General features: G+C 43.5%; 1 protein-coding gene across 1 annotated transcript in view; it reads right to left on the reverse strand.

The window, feature by feature from the left end:
• Positions 1-9,512: 9,512 nt before the first annotated feature.
• Positions 9,513-22,494, reverse strand: part of ARFIP2 (ARF interacting protein 2) — a 141,370-nt gene continuing 128,388 nt past the window's right edge. Inside the window, 2 exon segments of the mRNA XM_077451304.1 lie at positions 9,513-14,149; positions 15,961-16,135. Coding sequence (XP_077307430.1) covers positions 13,994-14,149; positions 15,961-16,135 — 331 coding nt within the window. The 3' untranslated portion in view covers positions 9,513-13,993.

The following is a 22,494-nucleotide window of genomic DNA, read 5'->3' on the forward strand; positions in this document are numbered from 1 at the left end:
CCCAGTTGTCAAATGGTTAAGGACCACCTCACGCCGATGTACATTGGCAGAATGGCACGGCTCTGCACAATCACGTTCCTGTACGTTCCCTTTAAGTGCCCAGCCGTGGGTTCTGAGTGCGCCGCCGGCGGTGCACTCGCGACCCGGTCCTGAGCTCCGTGACCATGGCCGTGGGACCCGATCACCGTCGGTGTCCCGCGATCGGGTCACAGAGCTGAAGAATGAGGAGAGGTAAGTGGTTTACACTTTACAAACCTCTCCTTGTGCTTCCTACTGAGGCTGTCACTGATCGTCTGTTCCCTGTTATAGGGAAAGATGATCAGTGACATCAGATGCCAAGCCACGCCCCCCTGCAGTTAAAAAAACACACACAAACACACACACACACTTAACCCCTACACTGCCCCCTAGTGGTTAAACCCTTAACTGCCAGTGACATTTTTACAGTAATCAGTGCATTTTTAATTGCACTGATTGATGTATTAATGCCAATGGTCCTAAAAATGTGTCAAAATTGTCCGATGTGTCCGTCATAATGTCGCAGTCACAATAAAAAAAAAAAAAAAAAAAACGCTGATCGCCACCATTACTGGTAAAAAAAAAAAAATTTAATAAAAATGCCATAAAACTATCCCCTATTTTGTAGACGCTATAACTTTAGTGCAAACCAATCCATAAACGCTTATTGCGATTTTTTTTAATCAAAAATATGTAGAAGAATACATATTGGCCTAAACTGAGGGAAAAAAATGTTTTTTTATATATTTTTGGGGGATATTTATTATAGCAAAAAGTAAAACATATATTGTTTTTTTTTTTTTCAAAATTGTCGCTCTATTTTTGTTTATAGCGCAAAAAATAAAAACCGCGGAGGTGATCAAATACCACCAAAAGAAAGATCTATTTGTGGGGAAAATAAAGGATGCAAATTTTGTTTGGGAACCACGTCGCACGACCGCGCAGTTGTCAGTTAAAGCGACGCAGTGCCGACTCGCAAAAAGGGGCCTGGTCCTTTAGCTGGAAAATGGTCCGGGGCTGAAAGTGGTTAACAAAAGCTGCATATTTATAAAATATTGAAAATGACTTTTGAAATTTCATTACCATGTTAAAGCTTATGTGAGATTTTATTAATTAGCCTTGCATCTATTTGAAGCCAATTCAGGTGAGATTAGAATAAACAGGAGTGCTGCTGGATAGTACAAATTATCTAGGTGGAGCCTCTAAATATTCTCAATACAGAACAGATGACACAAGTGTAGACAGAACAGCCCTGACAGGAAAGCATGCCAGAGCCTTACATATTAAAGGAGAACACACATCTGACATGTGACAACACTCGTGCTTTTTAACTAAAGTTATAGAGAAAAGTCATGTGTAAATGAATGTGCTTAAAGGAGAAGTACAAACCAAACAAGCTTTGCTTGTTCTCCTGTGTATCACAGGAGTGCAGTTTTTTCTGTACTCCTGTGACCTGTTCTCAGCAGACAGCGGGCCCAAGCCCGCTGTCGGCTGATGTCACAGAGCCGGTTCAGGCTCCGGCAAGATTGCAACAATGATGTCGGGATCTGCCCACATGCCTGGACCGGCACCCAGCTCAGCCTCTCAGCGAGCCACTGAGAGCCTGAGCCATGGGGGGGGGGGTCAGAGAGATGGTGACTGACAGTCACCAGCTCTCTGCTCAGGTAACTCTGAGAACCCAGCAATTGGCGGGGTTCGATTGCTCCGTTCTCAGTGTAAGCCCTTGTACACACGGTCGGACATTCCGACAACCAAATCTGTCGGATTTTCTCTGACGGATTTTGTCCGAAACTGTTGCATACACACAGTCGGACAAAGTTGTCAGAAAATCCGATCGTACTTAACGTGATGACATTATTTCATTAGGACGGGACTACGTTCAGGCTAGTGGCCAATAGCTTTGGTCTAGGAATTTGATCTGAGCATGCGTGGCACTTTGCCCGATCGGAATTCTCTACACATGATCGGACAAAGTCCGATCGGATCATGTCGTCGGAAAATTTTATAGCCTAGCTGGAAAACTTGGTCCATCGGACAGAAACAGTCAGATGGAGCCCACACACAGTCAGATTATCCGACAACACGGTCCGATCGGAAATTTTCCGTCGGAATGTCCGACCGTGTGTACAAGGGCTTAGAGGTACGTGTTGCCACCTCATCCCTTTAAACCTGAACACATATGAATTACACAGGTTCTGAGGCTAATTTAATGCAGATAAGGCACCAAGTGAGTTTAATTACCGCCTTAACCAGTTGTGGACCAGCCGCCGTCGTTAAGGGTGGCAAGTTGGCTCCCCTGCTCAAATCGCCGTAGCTGTATGACGGAAACTTTAAGGGGTGGGGGCATGTGTGTGCCCGCAGCATGATGTAGGAACTGATGCACATGGCTACCGGGCATCTGTGATGGCTCCTGAGAGAGACAGAACGGAGGTCTGTCAATATAAACAGACAGATCTCCGTTCTGTCAGGGGAGAGGAGATAGATCTGCTGTTCATACTGGTTATTAACAGCATCTGTCTCCTCCTCCAGACAGTCCCATCCCCCCACAGTTAGAAACACTCCGTAGGACACACATTTAACCCCTTGATCGCTCCCTAAAGTTAACCCCTTCCCTGCAAATTACATTTATACAGTAATTCCCAAAAAAGTGTCAAAAGTGTCCGATCTGTCGCTGCAATGTCGCAGTCCCGCTAAAAATCACAGATCACCGACATTGATAGTAAAAAAAAAATAATAAAAAAATGCCATAAATCTATTCCTTATTTTGTAGATGCTATAACATTTGCGCAAACCAATCGACCTAAATTGAGGAAGAAATTATTATTTTTTGTTTGTTTTTTTGGGATATTTATTAAACAGAAAGTAAAAAAAAAAATTTCAAAATTGTCGCTCTTTTTTTGTTCATAGCACAAAAAATAAAAACCGCAGAGGTGATCAAATACCACCAAAATAAAGCTCTATCGGTGGGGGAAAAAATGGACATCAATTTTGTTTGGGGGCAACGTTGCACGAACACGCAATTGTCAGTTAAAGCGACGCAAATACTGCCCTCCAAATGGTGGGGTTCAGGAGATTCCAGTAAATGGCACTGTTAATACTACAGCACAGAAAGACATTGTAGACAATTGTGTTCTTCCAACCTCGGGTTAACAATTTGGTGAAGGCCCTTTTCTATTCCAACATGACTGTGCCCCTGTGTACACAGCCAGCGCCATACAGTTAGGCCACATAACACCCATGAATGTGCCCGACACTTTGTAAATTCAAAAACCCCGGCGGGGGTTCCCAATCATTGGCTGGGAGAGGAAGTCCCACTGAAAGCAATAGGAGGCTGCAAGCTCGTGCAGCTAATCGAGGCCGCTCCCTTGTAACTGTTCATGCAGCAATCACTTGCAAGTGATTGGCCCTGGATACAGACAGCCTGCGTCCATGGCCAATGATTGGTGATTGATGCATTAACGATTACATGTGAGCGGCCTCCTATTGCTTTCAGTGGGACTTTTAGAGGAAAAAAGGAGACAGAATCCACAATACGCGGCACCACATCCAATGATATGAACAAAAAAAGGAAAGAAACCGAAAAACTGAACTTTAAGGCTGCCACTATAATCCCAATAGGGAAAGAGAAGTACTCAAAAGGTAAAATAACATATCAAAATGTATTTAAATATCATTATAAAAACTTGTTACAAAGATGAATGCATGGGTATGCCATAATGTGTCCATCCTCCTATATTAGACCGATATGGCTGGACAAGTAAACCTGTAGGGGTGGCCTTGGGAATATTGAGTATGCTGTCATAACATTAGTGTTCCATCTGAAGGCCAGCTGACAGGATCACAATGCCAGCACCAATGGATCACCACGCGTTTCGCTGTAAGCTTCCTCAGGAGATCCTATTGGTACGTGATCAAAGACCTGAAAGGTATGGGGCATCCAAGTCACCATGGAGTAAAAGAGGGAAAAGGAAGAAGGAAGGATAGAAACACTCGCCCAACCGGCTCTGATGGAGATAAAAGAGGGTACCAAACAGCCTTATGAAGAGCCTCATTCAATGTGGAAGCTTATAAATGATGCTATCCTAGGACGACTATTCCAGATCACAGCCAGACTTCTTTTCTGAGCGGAGACCTTCACCTTAAGTAAAGGTAGCCGGAACAGCCAGCAACCGAATACAACAACTCCTTCCGCATCCATATAGGCATCCCCTGATCAACTTGCGCGCTAATAGCCTCAAGCACGGCGGCAAGTCTGATACCTAGCCCCTCCTCAGGATAAATACCCTGATCAGGATCATCATCTTAGGCCCATAGTACCATCAACAGCATCCACAAACCATGTGCTACTTCAAATACTCAGCTGAAGTTCTGCACAGACTAAGGAACATCAACACCACACTGCCATCTTCCATACAAAAAATACTTCAAAGAGAACAACTATTAAAAACTGGACGACAAGCAGCTCCCAACCACGGGAAGATTTCTACTCGACCACTACAATTAGATTGCGCCTTGATTAATGCCAGGTCTGCAGTCAAACGTAGACTGGAAGTACACGACTTCATCATTGAGAACAATGTAGACTGCCTCTTCATCACCAAAAGCTGGTTAACCTCTGACTGCAACACCATCCTCACCGAATTGGTGCCGGAAAACTACAGGATCCTAACTGAACACCGGATAGGGAAAAAAGGAGGAGGCCTAGCAGTGATCTTTAAAGGTCACCTGGATCTCACTAAACCATCATCTCAGAACCCAGTGCCTTTTATGGAAACCCTGACGCTACATCTTCAACCAACACCCCATGACACCACTCATATTCTACTGTGCTACAGACCAACGGGACCAAAGTCGAATCTTCTTTCACCCCTCACGGAATCCTTTGCAATGCACACCCTAAAATTCAAAAATTTCCTGGCACTCGGAGATTTCAACCTTTGGGCAAATGAGCCTAAAGACCCCATTGCGACTGCCTGCATCAATCAACTAGAAGAACTGGGTCTCCAGCAACTGATAAAGACTCCCACGCATGGGTCTGGACACACCCTGGACCTCATTTTCAAACAGAACATTGACGTCAACATAACTCTGCCATGGACGGATCACCACGCCATCAAATTCAAAATAGCTACCAACATCACCAACGAAAAACGGAAACCCGTAACAACGCACTGGACCAGATCGCATAAAAAAACTGTACTCCGAATCCCTTAAATCCACTCTGTCCAACAAGATAACTACAATAACCTTAAACCACTCTACGGAGGAAACACTCAACTCCCTGAACAGGGCATTGCTGCAATCAGCAGACTCGATAGCACCAAAACGCAGGGCTCTCATCAGGAAGAAAAACTCTGGATGGTTTAATAGCTCCCTCGTCGTACTAAAGCAAGAACACAGAAGAGCAGAAAGAACATGGAGAAGATATACCACAGAGGAAAACCACTTTAACTACAAAGATCTCACAGAGAATTATCGGAAAGCAATCTTCAAAGCCAAAAAGGACCACTTCTCATATACAATCTCAACGGCCGCAAACCAACCACGGGAACTGTTTAAACTGGTTAATCAATCAATGAATCCGGTGTGCCTAGAACCCCCAGAAAGTGAATCCCAGGATTACTGTGACAAACTGTCTGATTTTTTCATCGATAAAGTCAAAACCATCAGGGAAAGAATTTGTCAGAAGAAAACATCCAACCTCAGCCAGCAAATACATAAAGAGGATGTCTGCACCAACATACCGCAACCACCAAAATTTTCACTATCCCCAATTACCGTAGACACCGCAAAAAACATCATTAATAAACTGCGTGACAGTACCTCACAAAACTACTGAAAGAATGCTCCGACATCGTGGCTCCAACCATAAACCCACCTCATAAACCGATCATTCCACGAAGGGATTGTTCCCAGCATCCTCAAACAAGGCATCGTCAAATCTCTACTCAAGAAACCAAACCTGGACCCTCAGGATCCTAACAACCGTAGGCCAATTACAAGGCTTAACACCATTTCTAAGATCATGGAGAAAGCTACATAGCTACAACTTCACCTGGATACTCACAAACTCCTGGACCCGCTGCAATCAGGCTTCCGCCCGGGTCATGGAACAGAAACAGCTCTCCTCAAGATTTGGGATGACGCCCTCGAAGCAGCAGATGACGGAGAGCCGTGTCTCCTCGTACTGCTAGACCTAAGTGCAGCGTTTGATACAGTAGATCACAATACTCTACTCGTCCGACTCACAGAAGTAGCCGGAGTCCAAGACATAGATCTCCAATGGTTCGCGTCCTTCCTAGGAAATCGGTCACAGACAGTGAAACTAGGAAAATTCCTCTCCGAAACTCGGGCAGTCACCTGCGGAGTCCCTCAAGGCTGTTCTTTATCACCCGTTCTCTTCAACATTTACATTCGCCCACTTCTCCAAATCATCAGATGCTCAGATCTCTGCTTCCACTCTTACGCTGACGACACGCAACTTTATTTCCGGATCAATGGAAAAAAAGATCACCAACAACAACTTGAAAACTGCCTCAAATCAATAGAGGACTGGATGACCACTAACTCTCTCCAGCTGAACGAATCAAAGACAGAGCTTACACCCAAATCATAAGCCCGCAACCAAAACCTCCTGGTCGCCACCAACCGTCTTTGGGCAGACTATCTCCCCAAAGACCAAAGCGAAGAGTCTCGGGGTTATTTTAGACGCACAAATGTCAATGGATGCGCAAATAGGATCTGTAGTAAGTGGATCTCACCATCTGCTGCGCATGCTTCGCAGCCTCATCCCTTTTATCCCAAAGAATGACAAAGCAGTGTTAGTTGGAACAATCATTAATTCACGACTGGACTACGCAAACTCGCTTTACATAGGATTACCACAATATCAACTTGCGCGATTACAACTGATCCAAAACACGGCGGCAAGGCTGATAACAGGGAAAAAAACCCTGGGAATCCATCTCTCCTTCGCTGAGGAGCCTACATTGGCTAACCGTAAAAAATTGGATCACGTTCAAGACCCTTTGCCTCACCCACAAATGCGTGCATAGAGAAGCTCCGCAATACCTAATGGAGAAAATAAATCATTACACACCAAACCGCAGTCTTCGATCAGCCAACAAAAACCTCCTCCTCGTGCCCAAAGCCCGGTATAAATCCAAGGGGGATCGGAGATTCGCTGTCCAAGGGCCTCGGCTATGGAATGCTCTACCAATCAACATCCGCCTGGAAGAAAATCACCTGGCTTTTAGGAAAAAACTCAAGACCTTCCTCTTTTAGCAGATGATCAAAGCTCGCCACAGCGCCTAGAGGCGATTCAGTTTGCATTGTGCGCTATACAAGTATTTCATTCATTCATTCATTCATGCTCTGGGATGGGTAGTTACTAGACAATTGAATGGTAGATAGCAAAACTTTATTTGTTCCCTTGGGCTAGACAGGGTAAACAATATAATATACCCTATTTTGATATTCCTGATGGAAATGGTCAAAGGTGCTATCCCCTCTGATGGAAATTGTATATCCCCGGGTGCTGGTCCTCATTCCCAGGGTCACCCCTGCTATAGGGTGAATGAGACGTCTGCATCCATTGCTGATGACTTGTAGGTGATCCATTCATGTATGATTACATGTGAGCGGCGCCAGAGATCAGCTGCAAGAGCTTGTAGCCTCCTATTGCTTTCTGTGGGACTCCCTCTCTCAGCTAATCACTAGGAACCCACGCAGGTGTGCATGTAACCTTACATAGGGTTGAATAAGGAACCCATGGTGCAGTTTACAATTAAACCGCTCCTCATACAGTTTAATACCATGTGTCTTCTTTAGATTAAGATCATCTTCTGGATACTGGAGTCACCATTGATAGATATTGTGATCATATCCTCTCTTAAGCGCCTCTTCTCCAGGAAGAATACAATTCATTTTTGTAGTCGTTCCTCATAACTTAGGTCCTCTAGCCTTCTTATTCATTTTGTTGCCCTTCTCAGGACCCTCTCTAGTTCAAAGACATTCTTCCTGAGGACTGGTGACTGGAAATTAATTTCATACTTAACCTCTTCAGCCCCAGAAGATTCCACAACCATTTATTCATAGGTCCTTCAGTTTATAGTCCATATAAAAAGATTATAGCAATGTGATAGGTTGTGCAACCATAAAATGTCCATTCACAAATGGAAGCCTCCACAAGGTGATTAGAAGCTAAATTCAGCAGGAGCTCCAGAGTATTAACGAGAAGAGAGGCGCCTCCAGGTGTAGAAATATGTTGCTAAATGTTGTACCTTCATTAAATGTGCCCGTATTGCTACACTTAGAGGCGCCTCTCTTCTCTTATATACTCAGTTGGAACAGGACGCTACTTGTATATCAAGACATCGCTTGTATATGAAGTCAAAATTTATTTGAAAATTTTGCTCGTCTTGCAAAACGCTCTCAAACCAAGGTTTTACTGTGCATGTTTTGTTTTTCCATGTGCATATAACCCTTTTTTGTCAGGGCATGGAAGGTTTGGAAGAATCTCCTGGGTCCTAGTCCTAGTAAAAGGTTGAAAACCACTGGTTTATAATTTCGTAGGCCCCTTTAAGATGGAGCAGAAGCCATCAAGCGGATCTGCCTGCTCAGCAGGGGATCTCTCCGCTGATCCTTGCTGAGCAGGCGGATGACAGGTCCATGTCCGCTCCGTTATACAGAGTGGGCTCAGACACAGCCTGTTCTTCCCTATGGGGCGGAACTACCTGTCCATTTCCATTCAACTGTCATCTGATCTGATTCACCGGACAGATGGGGAATGGATCCCGGAGTCGGATGCCCGCAGGTGTCAGCGGACACATGTCTGCTGACATCCACTGCTCCTTAAAGTGGTTGTAAACCCTTACAAACCACTTTGACCTACAGGTAAACCTAGATTAAGGCTTACCTGTAGGTCAAAGAAATATCTCCTAAACCTACACGGTTTAGGAGAGATTTAGTAAAAGACAGTCAACCCATCAGGGTTTACTTCCTCTTTAAAAGAACAATGGGTGGTCCGATTGGTTCCACCTGGAAAACAGCCCACTGGTGTGAAAGGGGCCTTGTATCCTGTAGCATCAACATTATCCTTTATTGGAAACATCTGAGCTTGTGGCAGAGGCGGTGAAAGAGATAAACGTGTATAGAGATGATAGAAGAATGAAAATAAGATGACCGAGATATAGGCAGCAGAGTTGACACAGTACAGAGATGAATGGCTCGGGGCAGAGAAGAGGGAACATGCAAAGAAAATAAGATACAGGCCAGAGAGTGAGACTGGGGATAGAAGAAACACAGGGGAGGGACAATATAAGGATGAAAGGCCCCAGATAGGGGACAGAGGTACAAAAGAGGCCAGACAGTATAAAGGAGGAAAACATGACATGGTAAAAGGACAGGGAACACAAAACATCTAGACAGAAGCCATATCTGGCTAAGGCATCTAAATTGTGTTCTGGAAGTCATAATAACAGACCACACATTACTAGTGTCTTCATTAGTTTAATTCAGATTTACAGAAATGTTCCCATAACCTTTTGCTCCTGAAAATGAGACGACCTCTCAGGCCAAATGCACTTAAATTCAAACCGGCATTCCGCTATGAAATCTGGACCATACTATCAATACATACAGGGGGTTAACCACTCTTCATAAATAACAACCGTACAGCTCTACGCACACTACAGGGCAGGTGATAGAGCACGCATCCCAATCTCACATACACAGGGCAGAGCTAGTTAGTAATATTACGAGTTAGCAATGTGCACGTTACCCCATGTAAATATTGCAAATGTTGTGAAGTGGGAAGCATCTGTAGTTCTTGAGTATTGTACCATTATAGCCTGGGACGGGACAGAGTGTTACTCACGCAGGATGCGAACACACATACACTCGCACACGCACACACACACACACACACAATCATATACACATCAGGGCAGAGAGCTATGCTGGACATACACAATGTATTATTATGGAGATTTCACATCACAGGTCCAATGCAACCTCTCATTCTGCCTTAGAATGGTTGCAATGATTGTGAGTGATCCAACAGACAAGATCATTAGCCAAGGTACAAAAAACAAAAAAAAAACAGCTGGCAGATGGCCTCTCTTGATTGACCAGGATTTGGATTGGATGTGTGGTCATCCTTAAGCTGCAGCCGTTGATGATACTGTAAGACATTTAGCTGCTCAGGCAGAAGACCAGCAGTTGGGTCTTGGTAACTCATGCGGCAGGATTGGCCCATGTGTGCACAGCATAGCACCGGTGGCATACACACGCAAACTTGGAACCGGATTAGAGAGACACTCTCCCAGGATAAACACTATACACATTTATACTGGGTATAGACACATACGACTACAGGACAAATCTCTATACGAAATCAGGCTGAAATGTCTTATGCGGTCACACTCACCAAACTTAGGTCTATATTACACCTTTGCAGAGAACGTTGATTATACCTATGCCTGAACGTTGACTAGACCTCACACAGTGGTTTCTACCATGTCACTGGCACACATGCCAATAACATAATCCACCCTCAGATACACCGGTCTCTCATGGAAACCACCACCCACATCGACACTGCTAGGGAGCCATCATGAGCACCCCCCTTTTTTGTGATTTCCTGCCAGCAGTGGAGTTACCAATGGCTTACTACTCACATCCCATGATAATATATCATCATTCATTATATGATACAATTAGAAGCATAACTGTGGGGGGGTAAAGGGTATAGCCGTAATTTCTGCACTTAAAATAATCCATGAAAGGAAAGTGTGAGGAAGGTCTATCAGGGGAACACAGATGAAATTACAACTATACCCATCAGGCAAATAAAAATAACCTAATATCAATAAAATAAGCTGGAAAGATGATATAACAGAAAACGCAAGTTTTCACAGTCATGTAGTCACGCCTCTACTATTTTCAACAGCTATCTACTATGAATTTAGCTCACAAGAGTTTGTGGTTTAGCTCCAGATCTCCTGACCCAACTAGGGTTTTTCTTGGGGACGTAGGGAAATATTTTTAGAGTTTTATGACCTGGGCTAAAGGAGTGTTGAGTAGGGGGGTGATGTGTGTGGAAGAGGAGAGTGTAAAGATGAAATGCATGGTAAATAATCTATGGAACATTGTAGTGTAGAGAGGATATGACATGTGGAAAAGTGGAGTGTAGAGTTTATGAGACGTATGGAAGAGTAGAGTTTGAGGGATAAGATTAAAGGAGAATGGACTGTAGAGTAGATGAGCTTTTAGAAGAAAGGAGGAGTGTAGAGTGGATGAGATTTTATAAGAACGGAGTGTACAGTGGACGAGATTTTATAAGAACCGAGTGTAGATGATGTTTTATAAGAACCGAGTGTAGAGTGGATGAGGTTTTAGAAGAAAGGAGTGTAGAGTGGACGAGATTTTATAAGAACCGAGTGTAGATGAGGTTTTATAAGAACCGAGTGTAGAGTGGATGAGGTTTTAGAAGAACGGAGTGTAGAGTGGATGAAGTTTTTAAAAGAACGGAGTGTAGTGCAGATGGGATTTTAGTAGAACAAAGCATAGAGTAAATGAGGTTTTAGAAGAAAGGAGGGTAGAGTGAATGAGATTTTATAAGAATCGAGTGTAGATGAGGTTTTATAAGAACCGAGTGTAGATGAGGTTTTATAAGAACCGAGTGTAGAGTGGATGAGGATTTAGAAAAATGGAGTGTAGAGTAGAAGAGATTTTAGAAGAAAGGAGCATAGAGTAGATGAGATTTTAGAAGCATGGAATGTAGAGTAGAAGAGATTTTAGAAGAAAGGAGTGTAGAGTGGATGAGATTTTAGAAGAACCGAGTCTAGAGTGGATGAGGTTTTAGAAGAACTGAGTGTAGAGTGGATGAGGTTTTAAAAGAATGGCGTGTAGAGTGGATGAGGTTTTAGAAGAACCTAGAGTAGAGTGGATGAGGTTTTAGAAGAACCTAGAGTAGAGTGGATGAGGTTTTAGAAGAACTGAGTGTAGAATGGATAACGTTTTAAAAGAACGGCGTGTAGAGCGGATGAGGTTTTAGAAGAATGGAGTGTAGAGCGGATGAGATTTTAGAAGAATGGAGTGTAGAGTGGATGAGGTTTTAGAAGAACCGAGAGTAGAGTGGATGAGGTTTTAGAAGAACTGAGTGTAGAATGGATAACGTTTTATAAGAACGGCGTGTAGAGCGGATGAGGTTTTAGAAGAATGGAGTGTAGATCGGATGAGGTTTTAGAAGAATGGAGTGTAGAGTGGATGAGGTTTTAGAAGAATGGAGTGTAGAGTGGATGAGGTTTTAGAAGAATGGAGTGTAGAATGGATAACGTTTTAAAGGAACGGCGTGTAGAGCGGATGAGGTTTTAGAAGAATGGAGTGTAGAGCGGATGAGGTTTTAGAAGAATGGAGTGTAGAGTGGATGAGGTTTTACAAGAATGGAGTGTAGCGTAGAAGAGATTTTTGAACAAAGGAGCATAGAGTAGATGCAATTTTAGAAGAATGGAATGTAAAGTAGAAGAGATTTTAGAAGAAAGGAGTGTAGAGTGGATGAGATTTTAGAGGAACAAAGTGTAGAGTGAATTAGACGCCACAGCAAAGCGCAGACTCGATAAGATCTATGAAAGTGAAGCGTGGATCAGATGTATGAAAGAGCACAGGGGGGGAGAGAATAAGAGGTTTTGAAATAGAGTGCATAGTAGAAGAGATGTATGAAATAGCAGAGCATGAGCTGTGTGAAATTGGAGTGTAGAGTGGATGAGATGTGTAGAAAAGCGAAGTGTGGAGTGGAATGGGATGTATAAAAAAGCAGACAGTATAATATGTATGGAAAGGGGAAGTATATAGTAGAAGAGATGTATGGAAGAGAAGAGTGTATTGTGAAGGAGATGCATTTACAAATGGAGTGTAGAATAGAATGAGATGTATGAAGGAGCAGAAAGTAGACAGCATGAGATGTATGGAAGAGAGAAGTGTACCTTGGAAGAGCAGAGTGTAGAGTCAATGAGATGACTGGAAAAGCAGAGTGTAGAGTGGCTGAGATGTAAGAAAGTGCAGAGGGGCAGAGAGCAGGAGATATATGGAGGAGCAGAGTATAGACTGGATGGGATGTGTAACAGTAAAATGTTGCTGGGATGAGATGTAAGGTAGAAAGGATAAGATGTAGAGAGCAAATGATGTTTGGAGTCTAATAAAGTGTAGAATAGATGTGATGTTTGGTAGGCAGCATGAGATATAGAGAGTAAAACGAAGTGAAAAAGTAGCTGTGATGTGTTGTACACAGGACTGTAAAGTCCATAATAAAGTTGAGTGAAGAGCAGGTGAAGCTTTGGGAAAATGAAGCCCACAGTGAAATAGGACCTCCTGAGAAGGGAAGTAGAATGATCTTTGGAAGAGAAGAGAGGGTACTGGATGAGGCCATTAGTGCAATGCAGTAAAGTGGATGAAATCTTCAAATCTGGGAATGGACAGCAAATGTTTTTTATGAAAGAGTGCAGAGCGGTTTGACAAATATGACAAAAAGTTAATGGGAATTGAGAAGGAGTGGACTGGAGCAGATGAGACCTTTAGAATGGTAGGCACAGACAATATTTATCAGGAAGGGTTCTCTTCTAGTTAACCAGGAACAATTGTGTGTGAAATGTACACATGATCCACAAAAACAATAGAATTGGGCTCAGGGTCATTGACTAACACTGGCCCAGATCACTCAAAGCAGCAGAAATGGGTTTTAATGGACAACTTCATTAAAAAGTAAATATAAATTCTTGTGATCTGCACTGCGAGCTGTAAAACGCCAACTGTCAGACTCAGTAACACATGGATCACACACTCTTCGGAACCTGAACAATACTCTACTCATACATCAACACTTGCATTCCCACACAGTACTCCTATCCTTCATGCACACCAACTATGACATATATATAACACACGCAATCACAAATGTACAGACGGGGGGAGGGAGTCACTGCTCCTCCAGCCACGAGGGTTTGTCACTGGCCGCACTGCTAAGCTTGATGTTAAACTGCTGCAGTGAAGCTTCCAGTTGTTGTTGATTCCCAGCAAAATAAGAGGAGATGGCGTTATGGAAGAGAAGCAGCTGCTTGTGCATGACCTTCACCTGTTCAAAGAGAACGAGCAGCGTCAATCAAATCTTTTATATCTGTATTATGAGGTCAATATATTTACTGTTGATCATGGTGAAGTCGGCAGAGGAAATGAGGGTTATGGTGGGGTTTGGGGGGGGGGGGGGGGGGACATGGTGAGGTTAGCATAGTTATCAGCTATGATTGGGATGTTGGACCAGAGTCCAATGGCAATAGACAGAACAGTAGAGCAAGTGATACTTATAATGAATTATGCTGAATGATTGATTTTCATTGTAAGGTTGGCAAAATGACTGGTGGTCTTGAAGAGTCACTTTAATGTCAACACAGTCAATTGTGGTCATGGTAAGGTTAGTGGGGCAACTAGGGATCATGGTGATGTCATCAGAGTGACTAGTTATCATGGGGAGATCAGCAGCGTGACTGGCAGTCATTGTGAAGTTAGCTAGACAACTGGCTGTCAGAATGACTAGCAGCCCTGGCAAATCTGGTACTACGTGAAGTCATGGTGAAGTCTATACAGTCAACTACGGTCATGATGACCAACAGAGCAACTGGCGGTTAAGTTGAGGTCAGCAGGGTGACAGGCGGTCATTGCGAGGTCGGCAGTGTGACTGGTAGACATTTTGAGGTCAACAGAGGAATTTTGTTATTCTAAGGTATTGGTGAGGTCTGCAGAATGACTAATGGCACGTACACACGACTGGACTTTTTGACAGCAAAGGTTCAACAGAACGAGTCCGTCAGACAATTCGATCATGTGTGGGCTCCATCGGACCTTTGCTTGCCAAAAATCCGGCCGACTTTAGAACTAGAACATGTTTTAAATTTTCCCACCGGAACTCCGCCGGACCGAGAAATCCGTTCGTCTGTATGCTAGTCCGATGGACAAAAACGATGCTAGGGCAGCTATTGGCTACTGGCTATGAACTTCCTTATTCTAGTCCGGTCATATGTCATCACGTTTGAATCCGCCGGACTTTGGTGTGATTGTGTGTGGCCAAGTCTGTTCATTCGGAAAGTCAGTCGGAACTCCGCTGAAAGTCAGTCGGACCTAGTCCCTCGAAAAGTCCGGTCGCGTGTACGCGGCATTACAGACACTGTGAGGCCAGTAGAGTTAATGCCAGTCATAATAAGGTCAGCAGAATGCCTGACTGTCATAGGGAGGTCAGTAGAGTTACTGGAGGTCATGAAGAGTTTAGCAGAGCTACAGGCAGGCATGGTGAAGTTAGCAGTGTGACTGGCAGTCATGGTGAAGTCAGTAGAACAACTGGCTGTCAGAATGAATAGCAGTCTTGGAGAGTCTAGCAGTCTTAGCGAGTAATGTCATGGTGAAGTCCGTATAGTCAATTAAGGTCATGATGTGACCAGAGAAACTTGCGGTGAGGGCAAGGTCGGCAGTGTGACTGGCAGTCATGTTGAGGTCAACAGAGCAATTTTGTAATTTTAAGGTAATGGGTGAGGTCTGTAGAATGACTGCCAGTCACAGTAAGGCCAGTAGAATGACTGCCAGTCACAGTAAGGCCAGTAGAATGACTGCCAGTCACAGTAAGGCCAGTAGAATGACTGCCAGTCACAGTAAGGCCAGTAGAATGACTGCCAGTCATAGTAAGGCCAGTAGAGTGACTGACATTCATAGTGAGGTCAGTAAAGTGACTGGCTGTCACAGGGAGGTCAGTGGATCGACTGGAGGTCATGAAGAGTTTAGCAGAGCTACTTGCAGTCATGGTAAAGTCAGTAGTGAAGTCAGTTGTAAATGGTAGGGAGGCTGTACAATTTGGCGTAAATTAGCCATTTCTAAAGCGATAAGAGTTTTCCCCATTACCTTGTTTTCCTGCAGGAAGCGCAGTTTTATGGTTACATCTCCTCGCAGCTTCTCATATTTGCTACGATGTATCTGGAAGTTTTGTTGGGCGATCTCAATGCGGCACAAGGTGGCTGCATCCCGCGGACCCAAACTCAGCTCCTCCAAGTCAGCTCGATAAGCATCAAATTCAAGTCTAGGAGACACAGAATTACAGAAAATGTATATGGTGAACCTATTGTGAAGGTTCTGTATTGTTTGTGCAAATCATCATTAGAAACCACAGAGTTCACCTAGAAGTAATTTGGAGGTATATGTACTCACTGCATTTTTTACTACACACAGCCGAAAGGGTGATTGCAGATGCAAACTGTCCCAGACAAAAGAAGCCCAGGTGTAACTTTTCTTCCAGTCCATTACTGCTCTCTATTGTTGGCGCACAAATTATGGTATGACCATCTGTTGCACTTTTGTATGAATGTTTTAAGGGTAGCACAGTAGCCAAAACCAAAAAGGTATTCACATATCTCATTCCATCCCATATCCCCCAAATAGGAGGATTCTTCCTTTCAAGAGACTGGATGGAGCAATGGATTTAATTAATTTAATGATTCAAACAGCCAAATGCACACCCAGAACCGCTGGTGAATGGTGCCCATATTGTCTAATAATACAGAGCCAATTATTCCAAGCTGCATATAGCTTTTTCAGGTGTTTTGGCCATCATCAGTGCAGTGTATGGAAACAATGGCTTCTATGGGGCACGTATGTAGCCCAATATAATGAAAATGATACTGCTCAAATGCCCCACAAGCCTCTGTCAGTCATATAAGCATGTGAATAGATGGGTGCAAGACAGGATCGGCTCGTAAGGGTCTAGTGGACTTCTACAAAATGCTCCACAAAATCATACATACAGACAGTCCTGATCCCTTCCTCCCGCCCCATGCTGGTGACGTCATTTCCGCTTCCGCGGTGCAAGCTGGTCAACGTGGAGCTGACCACTTCCTGGTTCCTCTGAAGCACAGCCATTCAGCACAACACCGATCAGACTCTTTCCCAGCAATCCGGATCATGTGTGGAGCCTGTGGGACGCATTAGAACTGCCAGGACTGCAAACTTCCACTTATATCTTGTAAGTGTTTTTAATCTTGTGCAATAAATGTTTCCATTTTAATACTATACTTAGCGTGGCGCAGCTCCCCCCCCCCCCCCCCCCGTTTCCTTTACCTGATGTAAATTATCCTAATTTAAGGTCATTACCTCTTGGAGCGCCAGATGCCCAATTTACCTCTTACTTCAACAAAATGGTGGCCGTCAGCACACAGAAACCGAGTTCCAGTTGCAAAAAACGTGAATGAGATGAGTAAAGAATGGTTTCAGCTCCTGTTTTCCAACTGTAGAGAACTCCTCAGATGCATTTCACCCTTTTTGGGGCTTATTCGTAGAAGTCAATGCGTCCGAGGAATTCTCTACAGGTGGAGAATCTCTAATTCTCTTATTTTTGGTATATGGCATTGAATGAGACATGTGAATACCTTGAGTTCTTAGAAGATATTACTGTGTTACCCTCAAAACTTTTGGTGTTTATGAAATTATGGTCATCATAACCATCTGTGTCCCAGTAATGGACTGAAAGAAAAATTACAAATGGAAGACAAGTTACAGCATTTTCTATTTTTTTTTTTTTTGCATGCGCCCACTCTTCTAAAACACTGTACTCATGTTTATGGGAGCACCAGTGTATGCTCCACAGCAATTTAAGTCTATAGGTGGCTCCATGCAGCACCTGGGCTTCTGGGTGGGGGAAACATGCTAGAATTTACATTGCAAGGGCTCAAATTCCTGCGTGCAAGAATCCTAGATAGAGATGTTCAACTTATAACAGACCAATTTTAAATAAAAAATGTAGGGCTTAAAGTAGGGTTGCACTGATACCGAATACCAAGCATTTGCACTAGTATTGGTACTCATGCAAATGCTCCAATATCCAAAACTGATACTTTCAGGCTTGGTTCTTTCATCTGCCAGTAGGATCCCCCCCCCCCCAAAAAAAAAGAAAAAAAAAGTCGGCAATTATTGGTTGTTAACTGCTTCCGAACCACCCACTGCATATATACTTTTGTGTGCCCCAGCTGCACAAAATCACGTACCTGATTCTGTGCACACGGTGTAGGGGGCGCAGGAGCTCCACTCCTGCTGCGATTGGACTAGAGCTGCAACTAATGATTAATTTGTCTATCGATTATTTTTTCGATTAGTCAACGACTATCCGATTATTTTTTTATTTTTTATTTTTAATGAATCTAGTGGGTTTTTTTGATTAGCTAATTAATCCTTTGGATAACCTTGAGAGTATTGTATTGGCTGGCAGAGTATTGTATTGGCTGGCAGAGTATTGTATTGCAGAGTATTTTGTATTGCAGAGTATTGGGTATTGCAGGGTATTGTGTATTGCAGAGTATTGGGTATTGCAGAGTATTGTATTGTATTGCAGAGTATTGGGTTGTATTGCAGAGTATTGTATTGTATTGCAGAGTATTGGGTATTGCAGAGTATTGGGTATTGCAGAGTATTGTACTGTATTGCAGAGTATTGGCTGGGTATGAAGGGATGGCTGCTTCCATCCGACCTCTCCCCTCCACTGCACAGATCAGTACAGAGAGGGGAGAGAGAAACCGGCATGTCATGACGCCGGTTGGTTTACAAGTGATCGCTCCGTCGGAGCAATCACATTGTAAACACCTGGGTGTAGAAAGATGGCCGTCGCTTCGGAGCTAGGCCGAAGCCGCGGCCTCTCCTAAGGCCGAGACCGCGGAGCGCGGCATGTGCCGATCTGAGCGGGGTGACCCGTTCGGATCACGGTGACGATCCGTTGCACCCCTAGGGACGGCGCCACGGAGGGGGCTGAAGAGAGGGGGACGGTGGCACGGAAGGGGAGAAGAGAGGGGGACGGCAGCACGGAGGACAGCGGTAGATACTAAGCACTGTGACTAATTGAGGCCCTGCACACACGTCGACGTATTTTTGTAGTCGACGTAATCGATTACGTCGACTCGTCGTGGCAGCTCTAGATTGGACACAGCGGGAGCCAATCGATCATTCAGTGGAGAGACAGAGTAGCAGCGTGCCTATGAAAACAAGGCAAACCGCTGATCTGTCAGGGAGCAAAAGAGAGATCTTGTGTTTCAGCTAAGCTGAAATACTCATCTCTCTCTTTCTCCAGTCTATCTGTCCCCCACACAGTTAGTAAGCACCTCCCAGGGACACACTTAACCCCCTTGATCACCCCTGGTGTTAATTCCTTCCCTGCCAGTGTTTATACTATGACAGTGCATTTGTTTTTTAGCACTAATCACAGTATTGGTGTCACTGGTCCCCAAAAAGTGCCACTTAAGCCCCGCACACACAATCAGAAAATCGTCTGAAAAATACCTCTTTTGAAGCGATCATGCGATAAATCGGATCGTTAGTACAGCGCTTTTGAGAGCCAGTCATGACAGTTCATCAAATATTATCTGATCAGACATGCACGAACATTTTTCTTGTACAATGCCAGATCGTACTATTTTTGTTTAATCAGTACCGCTATCGTTTCGAAAAAGCAATACAAATACACCACGACACATTACATCCCTTCCGAATTTTTATTCGGTTATACGAGAATTTTCTTGACTTTAGTAAACTCTTCAGGTTTGATCCGAGATTATCATGAAAAAAACCCCCCAAAAACGGACGATCATTCATCCGCGATCTCATCGTGTGCACAGGGCATTAGTGTCCAATTTGTCCACCCTCCCGATAAAAAATTGCGTTACTAGTAAAAATAACAATAAAATAAAATAAAATAAAATCTAAATCTATCCCACAGTTGTAGACGCTATAACATTTGCGCAAACCAATCAATATACGTTTATTGGGATTTTTTTTTACCAAAAATATGTGGCAGACTACATATTGGCCTAAATTGGTGAAGAAATTTGATTTTTGATATTTTTTTTTACTGGGAATGCTTTATAGTAGAAAGTAAAAAATATTGTTTTTCATTTGAAATTGTCGGTCTTTTTTTATTTATAGAGCAAAAAATAGAGGAGGTGATCAAATACAGGGGGGAAAATAGGGGGGGGGGGGGACATACATTTTATCTGGGTACAGCGTCGCACGAACATGCAATTGTCAGGAGAAGCAAAGCAGTGCCGTATCGCAAAAAATGGCCTGGTCAGGAAGTGTGTAAAACCTACGGGAACCGAAGTGCTTACAGATCTGGGCCGCCACGTCCTCACAAACCAATAACTCGTTCAGCTGTCAGTGGGGTTCCCCTGCTGACAGCTGAAGTGTAAACAAAGTCCCAGCAACAATTGGAGCTGTCAAAAAAAAAAAAAAAAAAAAAAAAAAGAAGAACAGCCCAATGTTTATCAACAACATTGCTCAGACTGAAACAGAAAGCTGAAAAAAAAACATTGTTTCTTTTTGTATCTTTCTGTTTATCTACAGATCAAAGGGATGAACTTCAATCTGCAGATGAAGTCAGTTTAAAGCAGCCTGTCAAGTAAGAAAAAAAAAAAACATTTTTATTAAATGTTCCTCTGTTTAACCCCTTATTAACTCTTAATTTACTCTAATCAGCCTTAATTCCTTTATCTACTTTTCCATTTAATTACTTTCCTGCTGATTTATTTTTTTTGTTCACTTTTATTTTCTAAACTATTAATAATTAAAACTTTTTTTTTTGGATTGCTTTGTTCGTTATTTTTTAACCTTTAAAATATATTTACACGTTTCACATTGAAAAAAATTTCAATTTGTAAACTTTTCAGTGCTTTGTACCATTGCCAACAGCTAAATTGCAAGCAAAACAGTTGCGGCAGGTATCGGTAATTGGTATCGGCGAGTATTAAAAAAGTAATTGGTACTCATTGTAACGGAAATTGTAATCGGTGCATCCCTAGTTTAAAGTTCAAATAAGGACTGTCTCTCTAGAATAGGGATACTTATGAACTATGGGTTCAATAGTAATCTGTGAACAGATACCGGCACAAGAGGATTTAGGAACCAGCCTGCCATCTAGTGGTTAAAATGACAAAACTGCTATCCATTAAAAAAAAGCCAGAAATACATTTCCCAATACCAGCAGCTCTTCTAAACTAAAGTGTATTTATAACCCTAACAACCACCTTATGTTATTGGCTTCCTTTTCTCAGTTAAATATACCATGGGAAGTGTTTTGTTATATCTGTTTGATAAGTGCAAAAATACTTGTTATAACTGCCAGTGAGCCAGTGAACTGATAACGTCCTGTGTTGCCCTATTGTAAATATACAGGATTTATTTAGCGCCAGTAGTTTGCGTAGCACTTTACAACATGAGGGAAGACCGTTACAGTTACAATGCAATTCAATACAGGAGGAATCAGAGGGCCCTGCTCATTAGAGCTTACAATCAGTTAGTCTATCTTTGTGAACTACAGAAAACCTACCCCCTATATTACGAAGAAGAGGACATGTGTTCTGCAGGCCTAACACACTTCCTGGCCCTATGGTGAGAACGTTTCTGACTCACAGATAAGATATGGTGGATGAGCGTGGTCACCCTGGGGACAGAAAGCGTGTTTTTGGCAGATCTACCATTTCTGTTGCTGGATTTAGATATACTGTAGCATCGCCCCTGCTTCTATGATGCGTGGCCACGTGCACTTCCAGGTTTTGCTGGGAATGGTTCCGTTTCATCCTATCCCAGGTTCTGACAGCGCCCAGCAATCACAACGCCCTTTTCCCTCTGCATGGCCACAACCTATTAGCCCTTGTACACACGGTCAAAGATTCCGACAACCAAATCCATCGGATTTTGTCCGAAACTGTTGTATACACACAGTCGGACAAAGTTGTCGGAAAATCCGACGTGATGACGTTATTTCGTTACGATGGGACTACGTTCAGGCTAGTAGCCAAAAGCTTTGGTGTAGGAATTTGATCTGAGCATGCGTGGCGCTTTGTCCGATCGGAATTCTCTACACATGATCGGAGTATGTCCGATCGGAGCATTTTGACGGAAAATATTTCCGGCAAGTTGGAAAAGTTGGTCCGACGGATATTCCAATGGAAACAGTCCGATGCAGACCACACACAGTCGGAATATCCGACAAAACGATCCGATCGGACACATTCTGTCGGAATCTCCGACCGTGTGTACAAGGGCTTAGAGTGGTCTCTTCCCCATTAGAGCCGCACCCAGTCACAGAGGTGGATATGATAGTTTGCAACATTGACAGGGTCTTCCTTCTGTCATAGTTGCACTCTTTAGAGCCGACCTCCTCTCTGTCAAAGCGTCCTTCTCCCTTTGGCCGGCTCCTACAAACTCCGCACAGCTTTTAGCTCATTGCCCAAGCAAAGCATTCACAAGCTAGATGCCATGCCTCTGGCGAGCTTGTATCCTTCTGGCTTGTATCCTAATTGTGTCCTCAGCTAGCACTGACCTCCAGACTGTTATCTGTTGACCCATTCCACTCCACTGTTACCTGCAGTACTATGACCTGCTCCAGTCCTACTTTCTAGTGCC

Source organism: Lithobates pipiens, unplaced genomic scaffold (genome assembly GCF_037356315.1).
Source record: "Lithobates pipiens isolate NorthernLeopardFrog02 unplaced genomic scaffold, aLitPip1_a1.2 Scaffold_23, whole genome shotgun sequence".
In the NCBI taxonomy this organism is placed as follows: domain Eukaryota; kingdom Metazoa; phylum Chordata; class Amphibia; order Anura; family Ranidae; genus Lithobates; species Lithobates pipiens.